The sequence below is a fragment of the Ruditapes philippinarum genome, unplaced genomic scaffold (assembly GCF_026571515.1).
Source record: "Ruditapes philippinarum isolate M1 unplaced genomic scaffold, ASM2657151v2 ctg3280_1_1_1_1, whole genome shotgun sequence".
NCBI classification, from domain to species: Eukaryota; Metazoa; Mollusca; class Bivalvia; order Venerida; family Veneridae; genus Ruditapes; species Ruditapes philippinarum.
In genome coordinates this window covers 32,414-56,298 of record NW_026856131.1, presented here as the reverse complement: position 1 = coordinate 56,298, position 23,885 = coordinate 32,414, and the positions used below count along the sequence as shown (strand labels likewise).

At 35.1% G+C, this 23,885-nt stretch overlaps 2 protein-coding genes across 3 annotated transcripts in view; both read right to left on the bottom strand.

Annotated features, from left to right (window-relative positions):
- LOC132745492 (E3 ubiquitin-protein ligase UBR5-like) overlaps window positions 1-8,815 on the bottom strand; it is a 45,782-nt gene extending 36,967 nt beyond the window's left edge. Inside the window, exons 1-8 of one of the 2 annotated variants that reach the window (XM_060734441.1) lie at window positions 8,775-8,815; window positions 8,348-8,459; window positions 5,964-6,118; window positions 4,983-5,177; window positions 4,181-4,262; window positions 3,548-3,661; window positions 2,807-2,981; window positions 407-555 (exon numbers count right to left, since the gene is read on the bottom strand). In XM_060734441.1, coding sequence (XP_060590424.1) covers window positions 407-555; window positions 2,807-2,981; window positions 3,548-3,661; window positions 4,181-4,262; window positions 4,983-5,177; window positions 5,964-6,118; window positions 8,348-8,447 — 970 coding nt within the window. In that variant the 5' untranslated portion in view covers window positions 8,448-8,459; window positions 8,775-8,815. The remainder of the gene's footprint in view (window positions 1-406; window positions 556-2,806; window positions 2,982-3,547; window positions 3,662-4,180; window positions 4,263-4,982; window positions 5,178-5,963; window positions 6,119-8,347; window positions 8,460-8,774) is intronic. The other variant, XM_060734440.1, reaches the window with a different exon arrangement.
- Window positions 8,816-9,621: 806 nt separating this feature from the next.
- On the bottom strand, window positions 9,622-22,231 carry LOC132745499 (E3 ubiquitin-protein ligase UBR5-like). The gene is made up of 14 exons (XM_060734448.1): window positions 22,034-22,231; window positions 20,485-20,611; window positions 19,261-19,337; window positions 18,587-18,709; window positions 17,768-17,951; window positions 16,398-16,457; window positions 15,801-16,035; window positions 15,184-15,404; window positions 14,241-14,363; window positions 13,023-13,291; window positions 12,424-12,532; window positions 11,622-11,764; window positions 10,288-10,409; window positions 9,622-9,764 (listed from the first exon to the last, which is right to left on the bottom strand). The coding sequence occupies exons 1-14, from the start codon at window positions 22,093-22,095 to the stop codon at window positions 9,622-9,624; spliced, it is 1,998 nt and encodes a 665-aa protein (XP_060590431.1). The 5' UTR covers window positions 22,096-22,231.
- Between the last annotated feature and the right edge of the window lie 1,654 nt (window positions 22,232-23,885).

Sequence of the window (23,885 nt, the reverse complement as noted above, 5' to 3'; positions counted from 1 at the left end):
CAGGACAAAAGTTGGGTAGGAAACCAATGATCTCTGGGTACAGAGGTTTAAACATTTTTATAGTGTTAGTTACAAAGATTTTTCACAGTTTATCAATAATGACCTGACAGCAAAAGGCAGTGCATTCTTTATAAATGCTTTTAATATACAAGTAGTTTTTTTTTTATTGGGTTAATGGCAGTAGAACCACTGACATTCCATAAGCTAGCTGGATAGCTTACTCACATGAAGAATCAAACGACACTGGCGCGGCTTGAACCTACAACAGTGAGAGGCAAGGTAGTGTGAAGTTAACGACCTTAACCACTTGGCCACAGACGATTCTAATATACATGTACAAGTAGTAATCTAAAATCAAAAGAATGGGATGAAGCTGGTGAGAATGATGTATCATATTAAATCATACCTTGACGAATGACAGATTCGTAGCTCGGTGGATCTGGCGGCCAGCTCAGTGTCGGTATAGCCATGCCTTCCTCCTGCTCACGCACATCTAGACCACTAACAGCACGGGCAGCAGACGACGCTCTTCTCATCATCTCCCTTAAACTCACACTGTCAAAAATATAATTCAATGATTAATTAATTTAATTTATTCTGATTGTTTTAAAAGCCTAAAACTTTTTTTAAACAAATTTCAAGGTCATTTGATCACAAATCAATTTGTTGTTGTTGTTTTTTTGTTAGGGCTTTACATTGCGCCAACAAAGTAATGGTCAAATAGCGACTTTCCAGCATAACTGGTGGAGGAAGACATTGGGGTGCCCCTTAGTGCATTATTTCAGGCATGAACGAGCACCTCAGAAGAACAACTGCCTTTCAATAAGCTAGCTGAACTGCTTCCTCACATGGAAGAATCCAAGTCCTTGCCAGAATTTAAACAAACAGCCTTGAGGTGCAGGTAGTTTGAAGTCAAAGACCTTAACCACTAGGCCACGGATGTCTCAAGGAACTTTTAGTTTAATAACATTTTATTGCATTTATAAATATACATCAATTAGTTTTACATCAACAAAATTCCACACTATACAAAAGGGTTGGGCCAAGTTTTTACAACATAATCATTAGCCCTTTCCTTAACAGATTATGGAAAAATCATGGAACTAATCAATACTTGTGCCATGTGATGAAATATGGCTATGACCAAAGTGGGGCTAAAAATTACCAATCACAAAATCTGAACAATATATGCACCCTGGGACATAAATATTGGTTGAATTCTCCTGCAAATTGAAAGTGTTGTGCACTGAAGAAAATGTTCAGGCTCAAATGCATGTCTGCATTTATTTCCTAACCTTAAAACCAGAGATTTTAAGTAAAAACTGAATGAAAATAAATTTTTATAAACATTGTTTTTTTTTTCTTACCATTTTCACAATATAATAACATTGAGAATAAATGATATGGCCCTGTACAACATTAAATGTTATTTTTTTCTTGCAGAAATTTGATCGTAAGGTCACTATAATCCAATGTTTTCTCGGGCTAGAACTGTAGTTTCAACATATGAGCCGAGTCACGACGAAACCAACATAGTGCGTTTGCGACCAGCATGGAATCAGACCAGCCTGCGCATCCGCGCAGTCTGATCAGTATCCATGCTGTTTGCTTACCAAAATCTATAACAATGAGAGAAACTGATAGCGAACAACATGGATCCTGATCAGACTGCGCAGATACGCAGGCTGGTCTGGATAAATGCTGGTCGCAAACCCACTATGTTGGTTATGTCATGACACGGCTCATATGAATTGTGTTTGCCAATTGATATTCAGTTACAGTTGTTTGACAGTATGGTTAAGCCAATATTATTGTATGGGTCGGAGGTGTGGGGATTTGAAAATAATTCTATTATTTCTCAGTTTCAATTGAAATTTTATAAATATATACTTAAACTTAAGATGTCAACTCCTTCGGTTATGGTCTTGGGAGAATTAGGTGCATTTCCTATTGAAAATGATATTACTTGCAGAATGTTAAATTTTTGGAGTAAATTAGTTAGTGGCAAAAATGATAAAATATGTGCTTCTTTGTACCGCACTATGTATAATCTTCATGAAAAGGGTATTTTACATTGTCAGTGGATTGAGAAAGTAAAATCTACTTTGAATAATATTGGTTGTTCTGATTTTTGGATAACTCAGAATGTTGCAAATTTTAATAATTTTAAATATGTAATAAAATCACGATTACATTATCAGTTTTTACAAGTATGGAATAGTGATGTTATTGATTCTGCTAAGTGTTTAAATTATAGAATATATAAAACTCAATTTAAATTAGAACATTATTTACTTTGTTTACCAAGAAATTTAGCAATTACTCTCTGTAAATATAGATGTCTCAATTCTAATATTCCTATAGAGAAAGGTCGCTATTTTGGTATTGAAAGAGAAAATAGAACATGCTCACTTTGTAATCAGCAAGAAATAGGTGATGAATTTCACTATATTTTTAAATGTACTTATTTTAATCATGAAAGACACAGGTATATAAGTATTTTTAAGTAAAATTATTATTCAAGGTTTCCTAGTATTTTAAATTTTCAGGCTCTAATGTGTAGCGACAACAGAAATACTTTATTTAATCTAGCCATTTTTGTCAAAGCTATAATGCTGAAATTTCAATAAAGTCATCTTCCTTATTTACTTATTTACTTCATGCCATGTTTGTATTATTATTTTTTGTTTTGTTGATTGTTCACTCTTATGCCCTTAAGGGCCATGACTTTTGTTTATAAATAAATAAATTCAAATTTTAGATATCTGCCTTTCAAAATCCTTCTTTAAACTGAATAAAGACCTACCCTCGGCCGGAAGTATCCGCGCTAGGTCCGGTACTAGGCCCGCCTCTAGACGACTGTATAGCTGTGAGGGCATCTACCGCACTTGTGACCGCGTTCATCACCTCTAGTGTGGACGTGTAACCACTAGACGTGCTTGTAACTGTAGTTGTACTGCTCGGCCCCACTGGAGCATCTGCTGTGGGGAAAAAAAGGTATAATCTTGTACATATTCAATTAATTACTTTATACCATAATTTTCTTTACCCGTTTTCATACAGGTCCATGATCTGCAGTATAATCGTGTACATATTCAATTCATTGCTTTTTCCAAAAAATTTTCTTTACCAGTTTTGATACAGGTCCATGATCTGCTATGAGGGGAAAAGGTATAATCTTGTACATATTCAATTCGTTACTTTTTCTCGTAATTTATTTTACCCGTTTGTAAACATGTCCATGTCTGCCAACTTAAGAATTTTTTATGTCTCGACAAAAAATAAATTAAAGAAAACAAAATTTGCCACAACAGACAATTTTCACAATTATTGGCACTTGATTTGGTATTTAGGCAATTTAGAAGCTTATCTGGAGCTAGCCTGTTATCATACTATAAATAATTTCATTAAACACCTACAAATTCAATACAGAATCCACATTTAATTAATAACCTCTATGTGTGGTATATTTCATATTAAATGGAGGTTATTTTTGTGTTGTTTTTTTGGGGGGTAAGAGGGGGAAAGTAATATTTGACATGCATACTTCTATCACTGTCCTTGTTAGATGTAGGCACTGACATAGCAACACACGTATGCAGTATATTTCTGTTACCATCACAATGTTCCTGTAATAGGTCTTGCACAACCTTCTGGTTACCTAGCAATAGAAATAAACAAAATATAAATCACTATAATACATGAATGATTTCTCAATTTTATAAATTTTGAATTATTTGTTGTGCTTCTTAAAATGATCATAAATTTTTGTCATGAATGGATATATCTTAATACCATATTCTTGCAGAATAATTCTACATGAAGCATTACTTAAATAAATCAAATCATCATATATTTTTGTTTTTTTATATAAACAATTGAGCCGCGTCATGACAAAACCAACATACTGGGTTTGCGACCAGCTTGGATCCAGACCAGCCTGCACTTGTGCAAAGTTTCAAAGCCATAAGTCAATGGACTTTGAAAATATTTGAGGTAAAAAACTTTAACATAAATGGTTAAGCCGACACCGACGCTCGGGTGACTACAATAGCTCTACTTATTCCTATCGCATAGTCAAGCTAAAAATGCCCCTTGTTATATAACTGATTTTACCGCCCCTGTTTAAAGTATGGTTTGTTTACTTTTTTAAGTCACAAGTAAGATTGCAAAGACTTACTGGCATCAAGTTCTAGGGTAGCTAAAACTGTTTTCACCTTCTCTACATCACATCGTAGTATATGTGGTATCAACGTCTGATGCTGAAATGAACAAATAAGAATTCAAAGTCCCTGATACAAAACCAAGGCAACAGCAGTAAAGGGGGAAAATCTTAATCAGGCAAGCTTTAGGTTTGGGTCAATTGAACAGTTACAGAGACTTTGTATTTTGTATGGAAAACAAATGTTCCGTTATTCATTTATAGGCAATCAATTCACTTAACATTCTTAACGACTTGACCACTGATGCCACAATGAAAACAAATTCTTTAGTTTTGAGATGGGGGTGGGGTGTGACAAGTCCTAACAACACTGTTAAAGTCATATGGTGACTTTCCAGCTTTACTGGTGAAGGCTGACCTCAGGTTTCCCTCCATGCATTATTTCAGGCATCCAAGTAGAACCCATCGTGTTCCGTAAACTAGCTGGATAGGTAGCAACTATGACAGGTTCAGGCATGCGAAGCGAACCACAAATGCTATGTAAGCTAGCTGGATAGATAGTTACTATGACTGTCAGAAAACAAAGACATTATGACTGGACATTTCCTTTTGGCATGGGTAAAAGTTGGAAATTTAAAAATCCTGAAATCCTGAATTAAACAGTTTTTCTCTAGTTTTACGCTATCAGGAGACTGAAAATCCTGAACTTCAGGAAAAATCCTGAAAACTTTTACCCATGTTTTGGTACGGATTTATCATATCTAGTGGCCAGCTCTTTAGTTTGAAAATAATGCTGGACTCGAATTTAAAAGTTGCATACCTCTATGGCAAGAACCAGTACCATGGCTTTGTTCTTCTGAGCTGACGTAACCACGTCTCTAAGGTAGTGGGTTCGGATCCCTAGACACCTGACAGGTGGCAAGTCCAGCCACATAGGATCCTTGATTCCTTCGTTACAATCTTTAGCAAATGGATACAGGGCACCATTACCATCTCTAAGCTGCACAAATGATTCCTGTAATGTATGTTACATAACACGTTTTTAAAATTATAACATTTAAATATTTAATATAGACTTGCTCTGGAATTAAACATATTTTGGGATTCTCAGCAAATCCAAGGATACAAACAAACTTTTACAGTGATAGCTTCGAAAAATAAGCAGTACACCTTGATAAATTTGTTGTAAACAGAAGTGCAATGTGAAACTATAATGGTTTGTTTGTTTGTTACATTTTACGCCTTTTCCCAACAGTATTTCAGTCATATAGGCGGGTAGTTTCCTAACCATCGTTCCTGGAGAGTTACACCAGTACTAGACTACCTTCCTCCGCGCTAAACTACCAAAGCATCTCCCGGGGATCGAACCCATGCCAGAGAGGTAACTGGATTAGAAGTCATCGACTCTAACCCCTCAACCACTATAATGGTAAAAGTTTGTTTGTACCTTTGTACCGGGGGGGGGGGGGGGATTAGCTTTGAAAAACTAATATTTGTTGAGTTCCAGATTACAACTATAAATGAACTATTGACACAAAACAGAAAAGTTGTCGAAATTTTTTCTCGATCTTGTGCTACACAGACAATCTCCACTGAAGCTAGCGTCTGATTGGTTGACACTGAAAAATCATCTAGAATATTATCCAATGATAAAAAGATTTCAATATCTAGATTGGCCCAAGATCGCAGCATCACCTTCAGATTTTGACCATTTACTTTACATGCCTGTTTATCAGTTGTTGCATTTTATAAAAAGCCCTGACTTAAAATTATTACAGATTTTCAGGTATGGAACACTGACCTCTCCAGTATTATGAAGGGTAATATCACTTCTATGACTTCCCATGAACGCCTGAGCCTCTGTCGGGAACGGGGAATCACGTTCTATTTTCCCGGAGCTCAGATTGTACACTATGTAGTTGAGACGCACTCCTGATCTTGCAATCACATGGATCCCTGTCAGAGATACAAACATACAGAAATTGAAGCGGCTTTCAGCTTTTCTAAAGGTCATAGATGTTATTCTTTAGATAAATCTTATCATATAATATATAATTCTCAAATCAAAAGAATCAAGGTTGAAAATGAAATTTGCAGTTGATAAATTACATGACCAACAAGAGGGCCATGATGGCCCTGAGGTCGCGCTCACCTGTATATATCGCTCCCCCCCCCCCCCCCCCCCCCCCCCCCGGGCCAATTTTTACCCAAGGGCTTTTATTTGAACAGACTTGGTAGACACCCATAAGAAGATGTTTCATGCTAAACATCTAAGTTCTAGCTCATTGGGTTTTTTAAAAGAATATTTTTTAAGTTTTTACTATACACATATAGTTAAAAACAATGACACCCCTGGGGCAGGGCCAGTTTTGACCCCCGGGCTTTTATTTGAACAAACTTTGTAGATATTTACTTAAAGATGTTTCATGTATAATATCTAAACTCAAGCTATTTTGGGTTTTTTCAAAGAAGATTTTTAAGTTTTTGCTATACACATATAAGGAAAATAAATGACCCCCGTGGCGGGGCCAGTTTTGACCCCAGGGCTTTATATTTGAACATTCTTGGTAGACACCCATTAGAACATGTTTCATGCTAAATATCTTAGCTCTAGCTCTTTGAGTTCTTTAAAAGAAGATTTTTTAAGTTTTTACTATATGCATATAGGGAAAATCAATGACCCCCTGGGGCTGGGCCAATTTTGACCCCAGGGCTTTTATTTGAACAAACTTGGTAGACACTCATTAGAAGATGTTTCATGCTAAATATCTTAGCTCTAGCTCTTTGGGTTCTTTAAAAGAAGATTTTTTAAGTTTTTACTATATGCATATAGGGAAAATCTATGACCCCCTGGGGCAGGGCCAATTTTGACCCCAGGGCTTTTATTTGAACAAACTTGGTAGACATTCACTAGAAGATGTTTCATGCCAAATATCTAAGCTCTAGCTTTTACGGTTCTTTAAAAGAAGATTTTTAAGTTTTTACTATATGCATATAGGGAAAATCAATGACCCCTCGGGGCTGGGCCAATTTTGACCCCAGGGCTTATATTTGAACAAACTTGGTAGACACTCACTAGAAGATATTTCATGTCAAATATCTTAGCTCTAGCTCTTTGGGTTCTTTAAAAGAAGATTTTTTAAGTTTTTACTATATGCATATAGGGAAAATCTATGACCCCCTGGGGCAGGGCCAATTTTGACCTCAGGGCTTTTATTTGAACAAACTTGGTAGACACTCATTAGAAGATGTTTCATGCCAAATATCTTAGCTCTAGCTCTTTGGGTTCTTTAAAAGAAGATTTTTTAAGTTTTTACTATATGCATATAGGGAAAATCAATGACCCCCTGGGGCGGGGCCAATTTTGACCCCAGGGCTTTTATTTGAACAAACTTGGTAGACATTCACTAGAAGATGTTTCATGCCAAATATCTAAGCTCTAGCTTTTACAGTTCTTTTAAAGAAGATTTTTTAAGTTTTTACTATATGTATATAGGGAAAATCAATGACCCCACGGGCCGGGGCCAATTTTGACCCCAGGGCTTTTATTTGAACAAACTTGGTAGACACTCACTAGAAGATGTTTCATGCCAAATATCTTAGCTCTACCTCTTTGGGTTCTTTAAAAGAAGATTTTTTAAGTTTTTACTATATGCATATAGGGAAAATCAATGACCCCCTGGGGCAGGGCCAATTTTGACCCTAGGGCTTTTATTTGAACAAACTTGGTAGACACTCATTAGAAGATGTTTCATGCCAAATATCTAAGCTATAGCTCTTACGGTTCTTTAAAAGAAGATATTTAAAGATTTTTCTTTCGGTTGCCATGGCAACCAGAGTTCTGCATGAAATGGAATTCTTTGAACAATCTTGATAGAGCTTCATACAAAGAGTATTCCTGCCAAGTTTCATTAACATTGGCCTTGCGGTATCATAGAAGATGTCCTTAGAATATTTAAAATGTGGACGGACGACAGACGACGGACGCCATTTGGTTGGCCATCCTAAAAGCTCACCTGCACTTTGTGCAAGGTGAGCTAATAAGGAAACGCCTCAATAACTCTATTCTACCGTCAGCTCTCTATATTTAAATTAGACTAGAGGATGATTTGTTTCCCAATCTTCTATTCTTAGAGACGAACATCACTGCATGTTATAAATAGCTCTCAGGACTGGTTTACTAACCTTCACAGTCCACAGCTACTGCTAGAATCTGACCATTCTCTACAATAGTTACTTTCTTAGGAACTTTCTGGAAGCAGTCTGGCAACCTTGGTGCACTCATACTCTTCACCACCTATTAATAGAAAATCAATCTATATAAAGCATCCCATCCACTATTTAAACAAGTTGAATAATACTATGTCTAAGTACTGTTATTATATAATACACAAATTATATGTTCTTACTGCTTAATAAGATATTCACAATTTTAAGTAAAAAAATTCACAATTTGTTAAGAAATGACGCTTTTTTTCACAATTTTTATGGTACCGGACCCATTCACAATTCAGGGAAAAAAATCACTGCAGCGGCTTCTGCGGTACTCAATTTTCAACACTTAAAAAGAGCTGGTATCAATGATCCAGAAGGACCAGAAAAATATACTCACAGAGAGTTCATCTTTCCTCAGCAGACGACAATCTTGAGCAGACTGGAGGATCCCCTTTTTGATGCTGGCCCCTAGACCGGGGCCCTCCCTTTTTGATGTGGGGCTTCCGCACATAGCCCCATAAACCTTTATAGAAATTCATAAATTTTATTTCAACCACTTTCATAAAATACCGTATAGTTTATTTTTTCATTATGTGTTATGTTGCACCAACACAGTAGAGGTCATATAACGATTTTCCAGCTTTCCGGGTAGAAAAAGCCCTTTTGACCCTACTGCTTTATTTGGGCCCAACCCAACATCGTGATAGAACACAAATTTCCCCGTTAGCTAGTTGGAATTTCTTCACAACAAACCGTCCCTGATTGATTTAACCAAAAGGCAGGAATATTTAAATCATAATTTTTAAAATCCTCTTTTCCTTATAAACTTTTTAATCACATTAAAAAAAATTTTTTTAATATTTAAATACTTCAAAATAATAATTTTAATAAAGCTTGAATTGATTTTAAAAAGACTTAAAAATGACAAAGAAATATCGCTTAACCTAGAGTAAACAGAAATATTGACGAATTTCATGAATTTATGAGTCGCTTAAATTTTCTCTAGTGTAAATATCAACCAACCTGTCATTAAATTCTACCCTTGCATGATTTGCTTATATTTTCTCATGTGAAATGTTGGGTATTTTAAATTTCTAAGTTTTTGACAAGGGGTTATAGCTGTAAAGTCGGTGAATGTGTGTAAGCATGAAACTTAGACTATAAAATGCAATTACTTTTACACACAGAAATATCCACCTATACAGTAAGTAAAATGAATACAAAAAATATTTTCCGATATTTAATCACACTGGAGAGCCTACCTTTAACACTTTACCAACTGGAACCGTTTTTATGTCCTCTACAAAGATCACATCCTTTAATGGCCAACTTTCTTCATCTTTCTGTTTTTCAATCTCCTTGCTGGGGGTTGGTGCCTTTTTACGCTCTATAAACATAAGACAGTTAACTTTTTTTTTTTCTTTTTTTTTTTTGGCAACAAGACAAACCTTGGGGAAACCTTCTTGAATATAGTACGAAAGTTTCAGCATGTTTATACTTCATAGTAATAAATTAAAAGAATTTCAGGGTTAAAACTGAATGCTAAAGTTAAAAGGACCAAGTATTCATTTTAATACTTAAGCTTTTATTGTGCACTATTTCAGTAATGTCAAACTTTCAACAATGCAAATGTAGATGTAGAAAGTTACAAGCCAGAAAACATAACAAACTTTGAGCCCAAATTTAACAATCAGTGAAAAAACCTATATTGCATAATATTTTGCATGCCAAAAGGGCTAAACAGAAAAATCATACTTCAAAGACATAAGTCATGACCTCGGAAAATCAAACTTTGTGCCATAATTGGCTAGTGGTTGAAAACTTAAAACCTTAATTCTTAATTCCCTAACTTTTTCGACACGCGGATATATCCACTTATACAGTACTTTCAATAAGACAGTTACACTTACTTCTAGATGATACCAGTACTGGACCACTGTGATCACTGCATGTAGAAGATGCCGGTGATGGCGGGGGCGGCATGTCCGGCTTCGAGTCACTAGACGAGTCACGCTCGGGTCGGCTCTCCGGTCTAAATTAAGAAAAACAAGCAAATTCGTTGAATTTATATCCCCCGCTGAGTACTGGTTATTACTAACACAACAACTGAAGACATAAGGCTTTATTTATATATTTATCATGGCATAAACAGTAACATTCTTTGAACTTGATAAATATTCAGGGCAATAACAGAGCCATAACTCTGTGTTAAATAGTAATATCTGGAAATGCCAATGAGGTGTATGCATACTGCATAACTAATCAAGGGTCATAAATCTGAGTTATAGTGTCTGACCGGAACAAGGCGACTATATGCACATCTCCTCTTTGCATCCCATAAAGTTTCTTTGAATTCCAGCCAGTAGTTACAGAGAAGTAGCACCTCTGGTTGTATACTGCATAACTTATCAAGGGCCATAACTCTGAGATAAAGTGTCTGACTGGAACAAACCGACGATATGCGCATCTCCTCTTGGTATTGAAGGTTCCCATAAAGTTTTGTTGAATTCCAGCCAGTAGTTGCAGAGAAGTAGCGCGGAAACGATTTTTACTCTATATGCATACTGTATAACTAATCAAGGACCATAACTCTGAGTTTAAGTGTCTGACCGGAACAAGGAGACGATATGCGCATCTCCTCTTGATTTTGAAGGTTCCCATAAAGTTTTGTTGAATTCCAGCCAGTAGTTGCAGAGAAGTAGCACGGAAACGATTTTCACTCTATATGCATACTGCATAACTAATCAAGGGCCATAACTCTGAGTTAAAGTGTCGGACCGGAACAAGCCAACGATATGCGCAGCAATTTAATCTAGTAAAATGAATCGATTTGCCTCAATATACAGCAGAAGGTGCGTAAAATATCGACCAATGAAATCACGTTTAACAAACTTTATATTCTTCAATGGCAAAGGTAAAAACCTATCAGTAACAGGTTGCCACAATTTTGTCTGAAATATAAAACATCTTAATGAACAAGCATTTTGATTGTTTTAAATCGCCTCATGAAATCTTGAGACAACCAAATGAAAAAGCAGTCTTTGACACACCTCTTATCGACTGGATTTTGACCAAAAATCCCACGGCTGATAAATGTTAATGGTTTCTGTCGTGGTATTCGACGACGCCTGGTGTAAAGTCTAATCATACGGATAAATAATTCCTCCAGGTATGCTAAGGCAAAGCACTTTTTTTATGCATTTTACAAAAATAGATAATAAAAGGAAAATCATACAAAACTTACATATGAACAGGTTTGATCTTAAATCTACACGTATCATTCAGCGACCATGCCGATTCAAGCAGCTGACCTACTTTTGGAGTGCCATCTACTGTAGTAAATGCTACAGCCCCTGCGTGGAACATTGGAGAGTTCCTCAAACATACCTACAAATATAACATAACATAATTCTTTTAATGTTTTCAGGTAAAATAAACAAGTTGTACAGATCAGGCTGTGTATATTCTCCAATAACTGCTTCTTAAAAGAAATTTAACAAAGAGTGCCTTTATTTGTTAATGCAAGCAAAAATTTTTTTTTTTTTTTTTCACTGTAAACATAGAAAAAGCTGTCAATAGGGCAGCATGCTTGACTATTCTCAGTGCTTGATAGTAAAACAAGAGCCTTCATACTGTAGAATTTTCTTATGTTCAAAAAGCGCCATAATTCTGTCTAAAACCCATATAAGAGTTAGGGGCCTTGGGCATTGACCTCTTATTTTACTCTTAAATAAGTGAGTAAATATTCAATCTATTCCCTTTCCTAGTTTAAGAGATACCAACTTGCAAACTTAACCGAAGTGTGATGCCTATGCCTATAAATAGTCAAGCTAATAAACTGTTTGAAACAACACAATATATACTGAAGCACTTAAAATGAAAAGTTATGCAACGATTTTTGAATGCCCTTCTCATTTTCATGGCAATCAACATTCAATTTTCTTTCCATTCAGGCAATATATTCTCACCCAGAGGGAAACCATTATTTTGGTTATAACAGACAGCCTAACATAGCATAAAACACTTAAAAGCTATAATCTACTTACCAATGACCCTGTACTGATGTCACTCTGCGATGAAGAATTCTTATTCTTCTTTTTCTTAGATCTGTTTCTTTCTAAAAGTTTCTTTCTCTGAGCAAATGGCATTGCCCCCCTGCAATGATAATGTTATATTCCAAATTCTATTACGTACAATATACAACTAAATGTGAAAGTTCTGGATATTAGGATTTCATTCTTATCAATTACATAATCTAATAGTATCCAGTTTCAGGCAGATCAAGTTTCTTTTCCAGACCAAGTCACTATTTTTTACTTATGCTCAAATTTGTTATTTGAAAATACTTTTTCTGGATTGGGTTTTACGTAACAACAACACAGTATAGGTCATATGGAGACTTTCTAGAAGTTAAAAACAAAACAAAATGAAAACAATAATATCACATGACGACCAAGGGATGACACCTGTTAAAAATATCCCTTTGGTTAAACTAATGTGACTTTTTTTATTGCATATTAGCTTTTGTAATAAAAATCACAACATTGGTAAAGATATCCTTTTTTCTATAGCTACAATTTAAAACTTTTTAGCAAATTGCTATTAAATAGTACAGTGGGCCCTAATGACAGTAATGTTCACCTACCACCAGTATAGAGCACCACTCTCCAGACGTGCACATGTATACAGCGAACATGTATGAAGGCTGGCAATCTTGTCTGTCAGGAACTCCTGGAATGTCTGTGCACTGTGCTCCAGTTTGGAAGCCACCATGTTCAATGTATCGTCCACCCAGGTCGCCACCTTGTCCGACTCTGTACATACGGACGCACGAACACCGCAGGCAGATATACCCTGTATCTTCTCGTGTTGTAGACAGAGGGCAATTGTCTTAGGATGGTGTATATTGGGGTTCTGAAATAACGTTAAATGTTTAAATTGAATCTACATAATGAATCCATCTGATCCCATTTGGGAACTGACCATTATCAAATTTAGGGATAGAAAGATGAAAATTTGAAGTTATTCAGTTATTGTTTTTGCTTGATTTGGGTTTTACGTCACACCAACACAGTATAGGTCATTTGGCGACGTTCCAGCTTTACTGGTGGAGGAAGACCTCAGGTGCCCATCCGTGCATTTTTTGGCACAAACGGGCACCTAATAAGAACCAGCGACGTTCCGTAAGCTAGCTGGATAGCTTCCTCACATGAAAGAATCCAAAGTCTGTGTCAGGATTCGAACCCACAGCAGTGAGGGGCAAGTGGTTTGAAATCAACGACCTTAACCACTCGGCCATGGACGCCCCATTTATTCAGTTATTAACATGTATAAATTCTCAATAGCATGAAATAGCTAAAATCGAATTTCTGGAACAGTAACAGGAGGGTGATACAGTGTAGTCATGGATTTTTGTAAAAGTTGTACAATAAATTTTAAGACTAATGGAATTGATTTTTTTCAAAATGTTAATGAATAAATACTGCCTTTCGTGTACGCATTAGCCCAAATGTGCAAGCAGTCTATATATAGGAAGTGCTCACAAGCACTAAGTAAGTTAAAGATGTGGATCATGGGTTCGAGCCCTAATCGGGTCACAACCATGTTTCTTCATATGACACCAGTACTCCAGGAAGCGGACTTGAAAATGATTATTATAAGTTGAAAGAACTTGTTTCACAATCAAGCTTAAATAAATATGTTTAAACCAAAAATGTGCAACTGTTTTGGTTGCTTCAGAGAAACAACAGTGCCATATTTGCCATAACATATTAGAATACTAGGACAAAACTTAAATGTTTACAGAATCCATTTTAAAACTGCATTCAAATATATATAGTATGTATCTACTCTACTATATTACCTCTGGATGTCTGTAGGGTTCAAAGTCATGCCATTTCCAGCTGTATAACTGGCCATTGGTTCCCACAGCAACCAGTTCCGAATGCATGGCAGCTATGTGAGAAAACCTAGGGCAATTCCCATCCTGAAACAATTCGATGAATATATTTCGATGACAATTTTACGACAATATTCAATTATTTCAATTATTTGCTAGATTATTCCATTCCCTTATCATTCACATTCAAGTACATGCATCAACTTCCAAATTTTACAACATCAATGTATAACTCGATATATTTATTGATTTCAATCTTTCTGTTTTTCTCTCATTCCCTACCATACATCTAATCTTACAAAGGTCAACCTCCTTTTCCTATGGACTTCTTTCATTTCTCCATAATAAGGCCCATATTTCAATGATCTTATCATTTCAGCTTTCTTTACATTTGGATTTGTGTGTGCCCTAAATTCGACCCTATCCTAGAGTCAACACAGTTACAGTGTAGGTCACAAAGTCTCATCAAATGTTCGTTAAGAAAGAAACAGTTGAATATTTTTTATCATCAAAATAATATTAATGTATCTGCCAAATTTCTTCAAAATAGAATGCTTTGATCATTAAAAAATAAAGTGAATCAAACAAGAACTCTGAAAATGTTTAGTGTAACAAATCATTGCCATCAGTTGATATATTTCCTGAACGAAATAATACAACTGAATGTTTTAATAGTTTTACTCTGGAATTTAAAAATATTTTTGGATTTCCCCGCTAATTCGGGGGCACAAACAAACTTACAGTTACAGCTTCGAAAATAAGTGTAAAAGGTTGACTAATCTATTGTGAATGGTATTGCACCATGAAGTTAAAACAGTAAAAGTTTGTTTGTACCGCGAGATTAGCTTTAAAAAACACAACATTTGCAGAGTTCCAATTACATCTATTGCATGCAAATGATGAATACCTTTTCAACCCAATACTGAAGCTCCTCTCCAAGATGTACAGGGCTCGCGTTCGGATTAGCCAACTTCTTTGTGATATCGGCTGTAAACCCCTCAACCTTGTCACGCTCTAGTGACTTCAAAGCTTCATCTCGCAAAGTTGTGTCAAGACGCCGCCTGTCTCTAATTCTAAATATAGATTCTCGTTCTCGATCCCGATCAGCATCTCTGTCTGTCCGTTCACCTAGAAATTAAACACAAGATAATTGCAGATTTCTCTTTTAATTAAGTATTAAATCACAAATACTCCGGTTATATGGCTACTTTTCATGGTTACATGGCTTCTTTTCAGAATTATTTATGGTTATAAAAGCCGAGAAGCCTCTTCATACATTATTTCCAGTGCAAGTGAACAGAACCGTTGACATTCGGTAAACCAGCTTAATAGCATTTTCACATGAATGAATCCAGTGTATCCACCGAGATTTAAACTAGCAAAATGATCCGAGTGGCAATTCACTCACAATTAATTACTTTTACAACTGTGCCAAAAAGGGCCCTTGAATGTACCTTTTTTCATGCATTAACATGTGCAGAGACCCGCACGGCGAAGGACTTAGTAAGTCCAAAACTTGCTTACCTAATCTAGATCTAGCTCCAGATCCTCTACTCCGTATCGAAGAGTAACCAAACATGTCCTCACTAAACATGGCGTCGCCGTCAATGATAACACTTGGGTGGTCAGGGTGCATGCCGCTGTCGAGGAGAGAGATCAGGTCGTCGGGAACGTACGAGTCCTGACTATCGTCGTCATCACCTTCCCCTTCGTCATCTCGACTCAGCAAATTATTAACGGCAAGGTTGACGTCTAAGTTCTGATAAAAATATAAAAGTAACAATGTAGAAAATTTATACATATAAACAAGGGAAAAATAAAATGATTCAAGGCATGTGCTGGCAGAAGCCAATGAGCAAACTGGCATCAAATAATTAAATTGACTCAAGATAATCACAATTGGCTCAAACTTACTAAAAGTATGACTTTCAGAATCTCCAGTCTAAATAAGTTTGAACATCAAATCAACTTTGTTGCAATTTTTTACTTACTGCATACACATAACATTACCTATCACACAACAATTGTCAATAGATTAAATCCTCCCCTTCCAGCATAACAGATTACATTAATATGAAATCAATACAAAAATAACAAAGTTTAATGTCATCTATTACTTACTGTTCTTTGTAGTTCACGGATGATAAGATTTCTAGACTTTCCTTGTAGCACAACCTGACACTGTAAGTATATAATACACATATGCATATTATACTGCAATATACTTTGTATAACATACATGCAATGAAGAGCAAAGCATGCCAATTTTTCTACCATATTTGCATTAGATAAATATTTATTTTGTTCAAAATAACCAGGGCAATATGATTTTCAGCCATTATATCAAGACCTCATTTTGTAACCCCATATATAATGTTTCAATTGAACACTTTCCCACAAACCAAATAAAGACTTTACATCAAAAATATCCATGAGACTTTAGAAACAGGGCTGCCAACAGCAAATTGCAAAATCACCGAAAAATACGCCGGGGGTCAAGGAGGCTGCGCAACCCCCCTTAGCGGGTCCAGGGCAGAGCCCTGGTGGGGGACCAGGGGACGAGCCCCCCGAAGCTCCTGGATTCTGATGATTTGGTATGCCCTAAAATCAATTTCCTGGACTCTAAATTTGACAAATATCCGACATTTTGACGCATTTTGACAACAGACAAGAGCGACAATGTAAACTGTAATTTGATTGGTTATTCTAAAATAGAATGCCGGAAAAGACTCGATATGACCAATGAGAAAAGCGCTTACAGACGTACCATAGGCGGCTAGCATAACGATAAAAGCCTAAGCGTGCCGGTTTTTGGGTACTGTATAAAATATGACGAATGAATTTATTGTCTTTGTCGAATTTACATCGATCTCAAAAATGACCCAGGAGCTCACGAAATCCGCTGATTTCCGCAGATCCGCGGAAAATCGGCAGCCCTGTAGAAATTACTTATTACAAATATTTCTAATTTCAATCATATATATTATGTTGAAAGACTTAAATATCAGGTATTAAGCATGCATGCTGTCACAGGTAAAGAGACAGCTTTTAATGTAAACAAGCATAAATCTATTAGTGCTATTCTAATTTTTCACAATTCTCTGATTTACAAATAGAAGGCACATTCTAAATGACATTTAAGCTTAATATCTTAACAATTACCTGGCTTGATATCTTTAAATGGACATGTCTGTCATAAAAACTGGACAAAACCATTCATCATTTAAAGGGAAAGTTTATAACATACCTACTGATCACAAAACAAACAATACAGACCATGATCAAACAGCATGGAGCTCCCGACTGATCTTGGTCTGAACTGGTTACATGGATATATTCAATTACTGCCCACAGCAAGTTAAGGGTAAATCAGAACTCACAGATGTTAATTATAGAGAACATACCAGATTCATAAGTTTCTCAAAGCTTAGGGCTAATCAGACAGAACTCTCAGATAAAAAAAATAGCATGTCAATACATAGAGAACATACCTGATTGATAAGTTCCTCAGGTACTACAGACGCTGGTACAAGGGGACGAGCTCCTACAATGACTCCTGACCTCCGACCCCTGTTAACATGTACAGTTCTCTGCATGGTCCTGTACCCCTGTGTGGTATTATTATTCCTGGTAGAGGCAGTGGCTGTTGTCCCTGATACAACAGTACTCCATCGGCTGTACGGGGAGATATAAGAAAAATCAGATTCTCAATGTTTAAAAATATCCCAACAAAGATCATTAATGTGACCAAAACCAGTGAATCTAATAAAAGTAAAAATTCCAGCTGGTGTTGATGTGTATTACTCTTATTCCATACTTGTTTTTAGTTAAACATTTTTGTTTTAAATTCTTAATACATTTTAAATTCTTTTTCAGTAACAGAGGTACTAAGTGGATTAAGACTTTTGAACTTTTCTGCTCTTGAAGGGAATGAAATCAAAGTTTAATAACATTTTAAGTAAGAGTTGAAAAATCACCCTCAACTGTGTAATATACTGTTTTCTTTCACCTCATGGAAAGATGGCAAGGCCGATGGAGAGGTGAAAATTGTGTAGATATGAAAATGCAGAAATGGAGAAAGATGTCATTTTATGTTAAAATTGACATCTCTGTCCGATAATGATAAAATAGGTTTTTATCATGGGGATTCTTTTTTCTTAAAAAAAAAAATAGGGGAAAACCGTTTTTTTCACAGAGAGGCAGGCCAAAACTTTAAATTGACCCTGGACAATCTTTAAAATGTAATAAACGTAAAAGTCGTACTGACATGATGTTCTGTAGAATACTACAAATCATAATAAATAACTCACGCTGTAGGTTGTTCTGCAGTTCCCTCCATGACGTCAGATACAAGGACCAGTGGACTGTCCACCACATGGGTTGTGGATCTGGAACCCCCGGCCCGTTCTGTCTTGACGGCTTTGGTTGGCCTGCTTATAAAGTCAATATGCAATGTAAAACTGTCTTCAAATATGTAGCATTAAGTCTTCAAATTTATCCATAAAACATTTGTAAAAGAACGTAAAAAGCTTTAGAAAACAAATGCGTAAAAGTTACGTGTGATCTGAGATATTTATCTATAAAAATATTTACTTTTATTTACAATGAATCAGTCAGATCCAAATTTCTTGTTTTGTTCATTGAGTCTGACTCAATATTTACCAGTGATACGTTTCATTATCTAAATTATACCGAATGCAATATTTTGACAGAAGTGCACTGTGCACATGTATTTTTGTTGTTGTTTTTGTTCATATTTTTCTCAAAATACAAATTGTAAAGTTTGTGAATTTTTTGCATAATTGTGAAACAGTCCTTCAAACCCATTCTGAAAATTGTGACGGACCATTTGTGATTGAAAATGGGTCCGTTACTTGGTACCACTTATATTTATAAGGAAAAAATTCACTGCCTTCTGTCCCCATCAAAAAATATCTATGTCAATTCTAATTTTTAATGCTCTACAATTTAACAATATACTTACGGCTTTATATTTTCTTTTTGATTCAAATCCAGTCTTTCATTAAGAATAGAAAAAGGCACTCTGCAAACTCTCCCATCCTAAAGGAAGAAGTTAACATTATATTGTCAAAGGTTGGAACGGATCATTCACTTAAGAGTTTAGGGGTGTGGATCGTCAGATAAGTGACGATCCGATCCGAACCACGATTCAGCACTTACGATTCACAAATCGAACCACAGATCTATTGTTATCAAGACACCCATAAAAACATGTACATAAGTTATAAAAACGTGTTTAAAAAAAAAACAACAACAATAGTAAACATTAAGCATATAAAATATAAACTATGTTTATGTTTTTATTCTTTGGATAAGTATTTTTGTTTTGTTTTTGAAACCAATTACTTCCTAGCTCAGCATCATGGTACATGGTCTTTAACCGGCAAATTCATACTTCATATAATCTATACTCAAATCGTATTTTTCTCGATTTTAAGAGTGTGAGAAACAGTGAATGTATATAAAAAAAAAATTAGATCGCGATCCACGATCTCTGGGATTACGAATATTCAAAATCGATTTTTTACTTTGATTCGTGATTATCCGAGTACTCGGATACTCGCCCCAGCCCTATAAGAGTTACAGTGCCTCAATAGTGTCTAAAGCTGCTGATTTTTAATCATTTGCTTCTAACAGTTCAAGTCACCAAATTCATTATGATGTATGCCCATGCCAGTGTGACCTAGACACCATTCTAGAAATTTATTCATATATAATTTTAAATACATGGTGATGGTCATTGGCAGTTTATTAACAGTCACGGTCATTGGTAGTTAAATCACAGTCATGTTAGCCACATGCAACTGAGTTCACTTTACAAAACAACAGGAAATACATGGTTATCAAGTTCCTTTTTAAGCTACCTTCCTAACATGATCAAAACCAGGCACTGCTTTATTGGCAAACAAAACACTTCACACCCTGGATAGTGAATCAGCAACGTGTAACCAAAATGTGTTTTTGCTTTTGCAGGAAAAATTTTACAACTCTCACTTTTTTCAATAACTTTCATATTTTCGACATTCAAATTAGAGTTCTTGACCTTAAAAAGAAAACTTGTTTTTGAAAAATTCAGCTTTTCAAGAGCTCTGTTTTAATGAGTCTTTTTGACATGTGAAAGAAAAAATTTTGTGTCATTCTTAGACTGTTGGCATGGTTTTAGAAAAACAAAACACACACAATTTACCTCAAGTAAAAAGGCTATATAATGTGGACCTATCACACACTGAGTCACAGAAATATTTCTCAAGGAGGAAAGGGCTGCAGCAGCTGTGTATCCATGACGACTGATCTTCTCCGCCACATCTCTTAATCTATAAAATAACATGAATCATTTTCGTATACATGTAATTGGTGATTTCATAATGGTTACCTATAGCCCTTGAACATAGTTCTTCAAAGTCAAAAGAATACTATGCAGCTATTGACTTTTCAAGCAATAATCAATTTACCATAAAACCGTTGGTGTGAGTAAGTGTATGTACTAATAATATATGTCGTCGGAGTTATTGTAAATTGAGATTAGCTCTACCTACTTAAATAATTAAACACTCTGAGAAACTCTCTCTGAGACCTACAGAGTAATATGAGCAGAAACACATTACGAAAAATGTTTAATTTAGGGGTTACTTATCATTAAATATTATAGGAAAACAATTAACGACAGAATCTTTACCAAAGATATAAAAATTGTTCATCGAGTATATAATGGACTTGTATCAAATATCACTGTTTATGAACATAAGAAATGCATATTAGTCAACATGAATTATCCCTTATTAGAAAATTACAAAAACAGAACAGTGGAACAACAAGAAAAGGACTCTAAGATAATTGGTTAGAGTGGGTGGACCAAACGGCTCGGCGTAATAAAACTACTATATTGATATGGAAAATTCAAATTTTTTTTTTTTTCCCAAACCCGTCAACAAACCTCAATGTTAAAATTTCCATTTTCAAGACCGATGATATTGTTTTAAATAGCCATTGTGTAAAATTCGCTAATCACATAATGATGTGCATAGGCTGGAGCTATAGATAGTCCGGATAAACAAGAGTGGTTTGTGTGAAATTGTACCATAGCTCGGCGTACAATACTACATGATGCAGGATTGTTTTTCGAATAAAATCTCTTTTTTTATCTTATGAAGAAAACATATTGAATGAATTGTAACAACCAAATTAGGTTCATACATTTACAAGTACCAAACTTTTAGTTTACATTTTACAGCCCCAGAACTCTAGTGTTAAAAGATTTTAATAATTGATATGTTGCGGATTACATACATATGTTTGTATGCTATTAGCATTGTCACATGACTTTACCAGCAGTGAACCACACCAGGATAAAATGGTGAAAGATGTAAATAAAAGCACCATTGACCTGAATCGGAGATAACTCGAGACATTTTCAGATATTCTAAAAAAAATATCTTTTACGCCGAGCATTGGTATGCGCCGAGCATTGGTCCAACCACTCTAGGTTACAAGATTACTCAGTTACCAGTCAGCTTCATCACTGATCAGTTCAAAATGAAATGTAAATTCATGCCTTGCAAATACACACATAATATTATATGAAACTTCAGTATTCATTTGTATTTTATAAACCATGGAAACACGTAATAATACGCAACGTTAAGCAAACGTTGATGTTAAACTTCATAATTATCATACACGAGGTTTTTCCATACAAAACTTCAGTTATAAAATGACAAGATCAATAACAGATTTACCTTTCATTCAGTTGTTCGTCAGTTCCAGGAAGTGGATGAACGACAAAATGTAATGAGGTCATTGTTTAAATCAAGTTCTTTAACTGTTCATATGTTTCACTCGGGTCAATTTTCTGGCTTTTTTAATCGCAAGTTCCCGAGAAATTATTCATTAGTCTCCATTTTGTAATTCCGACTGCATTTTGTAACGAGCATTCTCATTGGTTTGTGACAATATCACGTGTACGTTAAGGTGTCTCGTCACATTCCTCTTTTAAAGTAGCGTTATTTTAATTGTTTGTTTTTTTTGTTTTTTTTTCTGTATTGCTTTTGCTTTTATTTATTTTCTTATTTATTTTGAAAATAATGTATTTTTAAATTAATTGCTAGCTGCTCGGAACAAAAGTAAAATATTTTGTTTGTAACATCTAACCATGATGCTAAAATACGTAGATTCTATTATCAATTAAATAATACATATACATGTACATGTATGTGTAAGTCGTGTTAAATCATTAGGTAGGAAATATTGACTTATTAATTAAATGGCTTTCAGACGAGTAAAGCACAACAAAAAAATATGACAATAGGCGATCGATCATAAATAATTTAATTTAACATGTAACATATAAAGCTGGGACAAAAATAACAAATATTTGTCCCAGGCTTTATATTTTGTAATAAAAAAAAAGTCTCTGGTAATTAAATTGATCTATATATAGTACTCATTGTCATCAGATCTTCACTTTGAAAAACGTTTCTAAACTTGGGCGTTTTTCTATAATATATTATATAATTATCATAATATTAGGACTTATTTATTTGAAATAGTAGCCTATTACCCTGATTTTACTGGCGCTTCTTTCCCTGCACGTATACAAGCAATTTATGCACAAGTACTACTTGCGTTACATGCAATACGTACTGTGCACCCTGATTGAATACTACACTTATAACTGAAATATTGAGAAATATTGATGAAATAAAATGCATATTTTCATTTTCCGTATTTTTATTTTTAACTGCAGTGAAACATATTTTTCGTATTTTCACTGGTGTCTTGTCGGATTTTTTTCTTCTAAATTCTACCAGTACACAAAATAAATTTAAGAGAAAGTCTTTCAAGTAGTTATGTGAAAAAAAGAGAACAATGTATGTAATAAACAGAAAATTCAAGGTTTTTCTAGAAATCATTTGGTGCGAAAATTATCATATTTCACTCGTGGCTACCACCACTCATGAACTATTAATTTTCCCACCAGTCGATGAAAATAAATCCCGTGTTTAAAAAAAAACTTGTATATGTATATACATGAAGATATACACGTGTTTAATTATTCAAAATCACCAGTATAGTTCTCAATAGCAGATACTATAGCATACATGTATCTCATCGATCAAATATTTCGAATAGTTTCCGTGATGACGAATGACTGATCATGCTGATTAACCGGTGCTGTGGGTGCACTTACAATTGTTCCATATTTACTAATTACAATTGGCTTAAATGAAACTGACAGAATTTCATTAAACAACTACCAGCTTCAAGCTTTCTGCCCAATCCTTTTCTCTTTTTTGTTTGTTTGTTAATCTAACTAGAACTAGATCTACCAGGATAATAAATATATATCAATATTCTATAAGATACATTTAAGGCCGAATATATCTTTAAACATACAAGTTTCTGACGGGATATACGTGGGAATGTAACTTGAATGAGTTAAATAATCAAAGGGCTGCAAGCTATGTACGTAGTATATTCTGATCTTTACGATCTAAATCGTACAGTGTCTGTATGTATTTTCCTGTATAAAATTATTTTGATATGCTATAATTCATCTTACAGGGCACCGAGTTGCAGCGACTGCGTTGA

Coding starts and splice junctions, on each gene's coding strand:
- LOC132745499 (XM_060734448.1), bottom strand. CDS start 22,095: ATGACCTCATTACATTTTGTCGTTCATCCACTTCCTGGAACTGACGAA. Junction 13,292..14,240: donor AACCCTACAGACATCCAGAG/GTAATATAGTAG, acceptor ACGTTATTTCAG/AACCCCAATATACACCATCC. Junction 12,533..13,022: donor AGTGGTGCTCTATACTGGTG/GTAGGTGAACAT, acceptor TTATCATTGCAG/GGGGGCAATGCCATTTGCTC.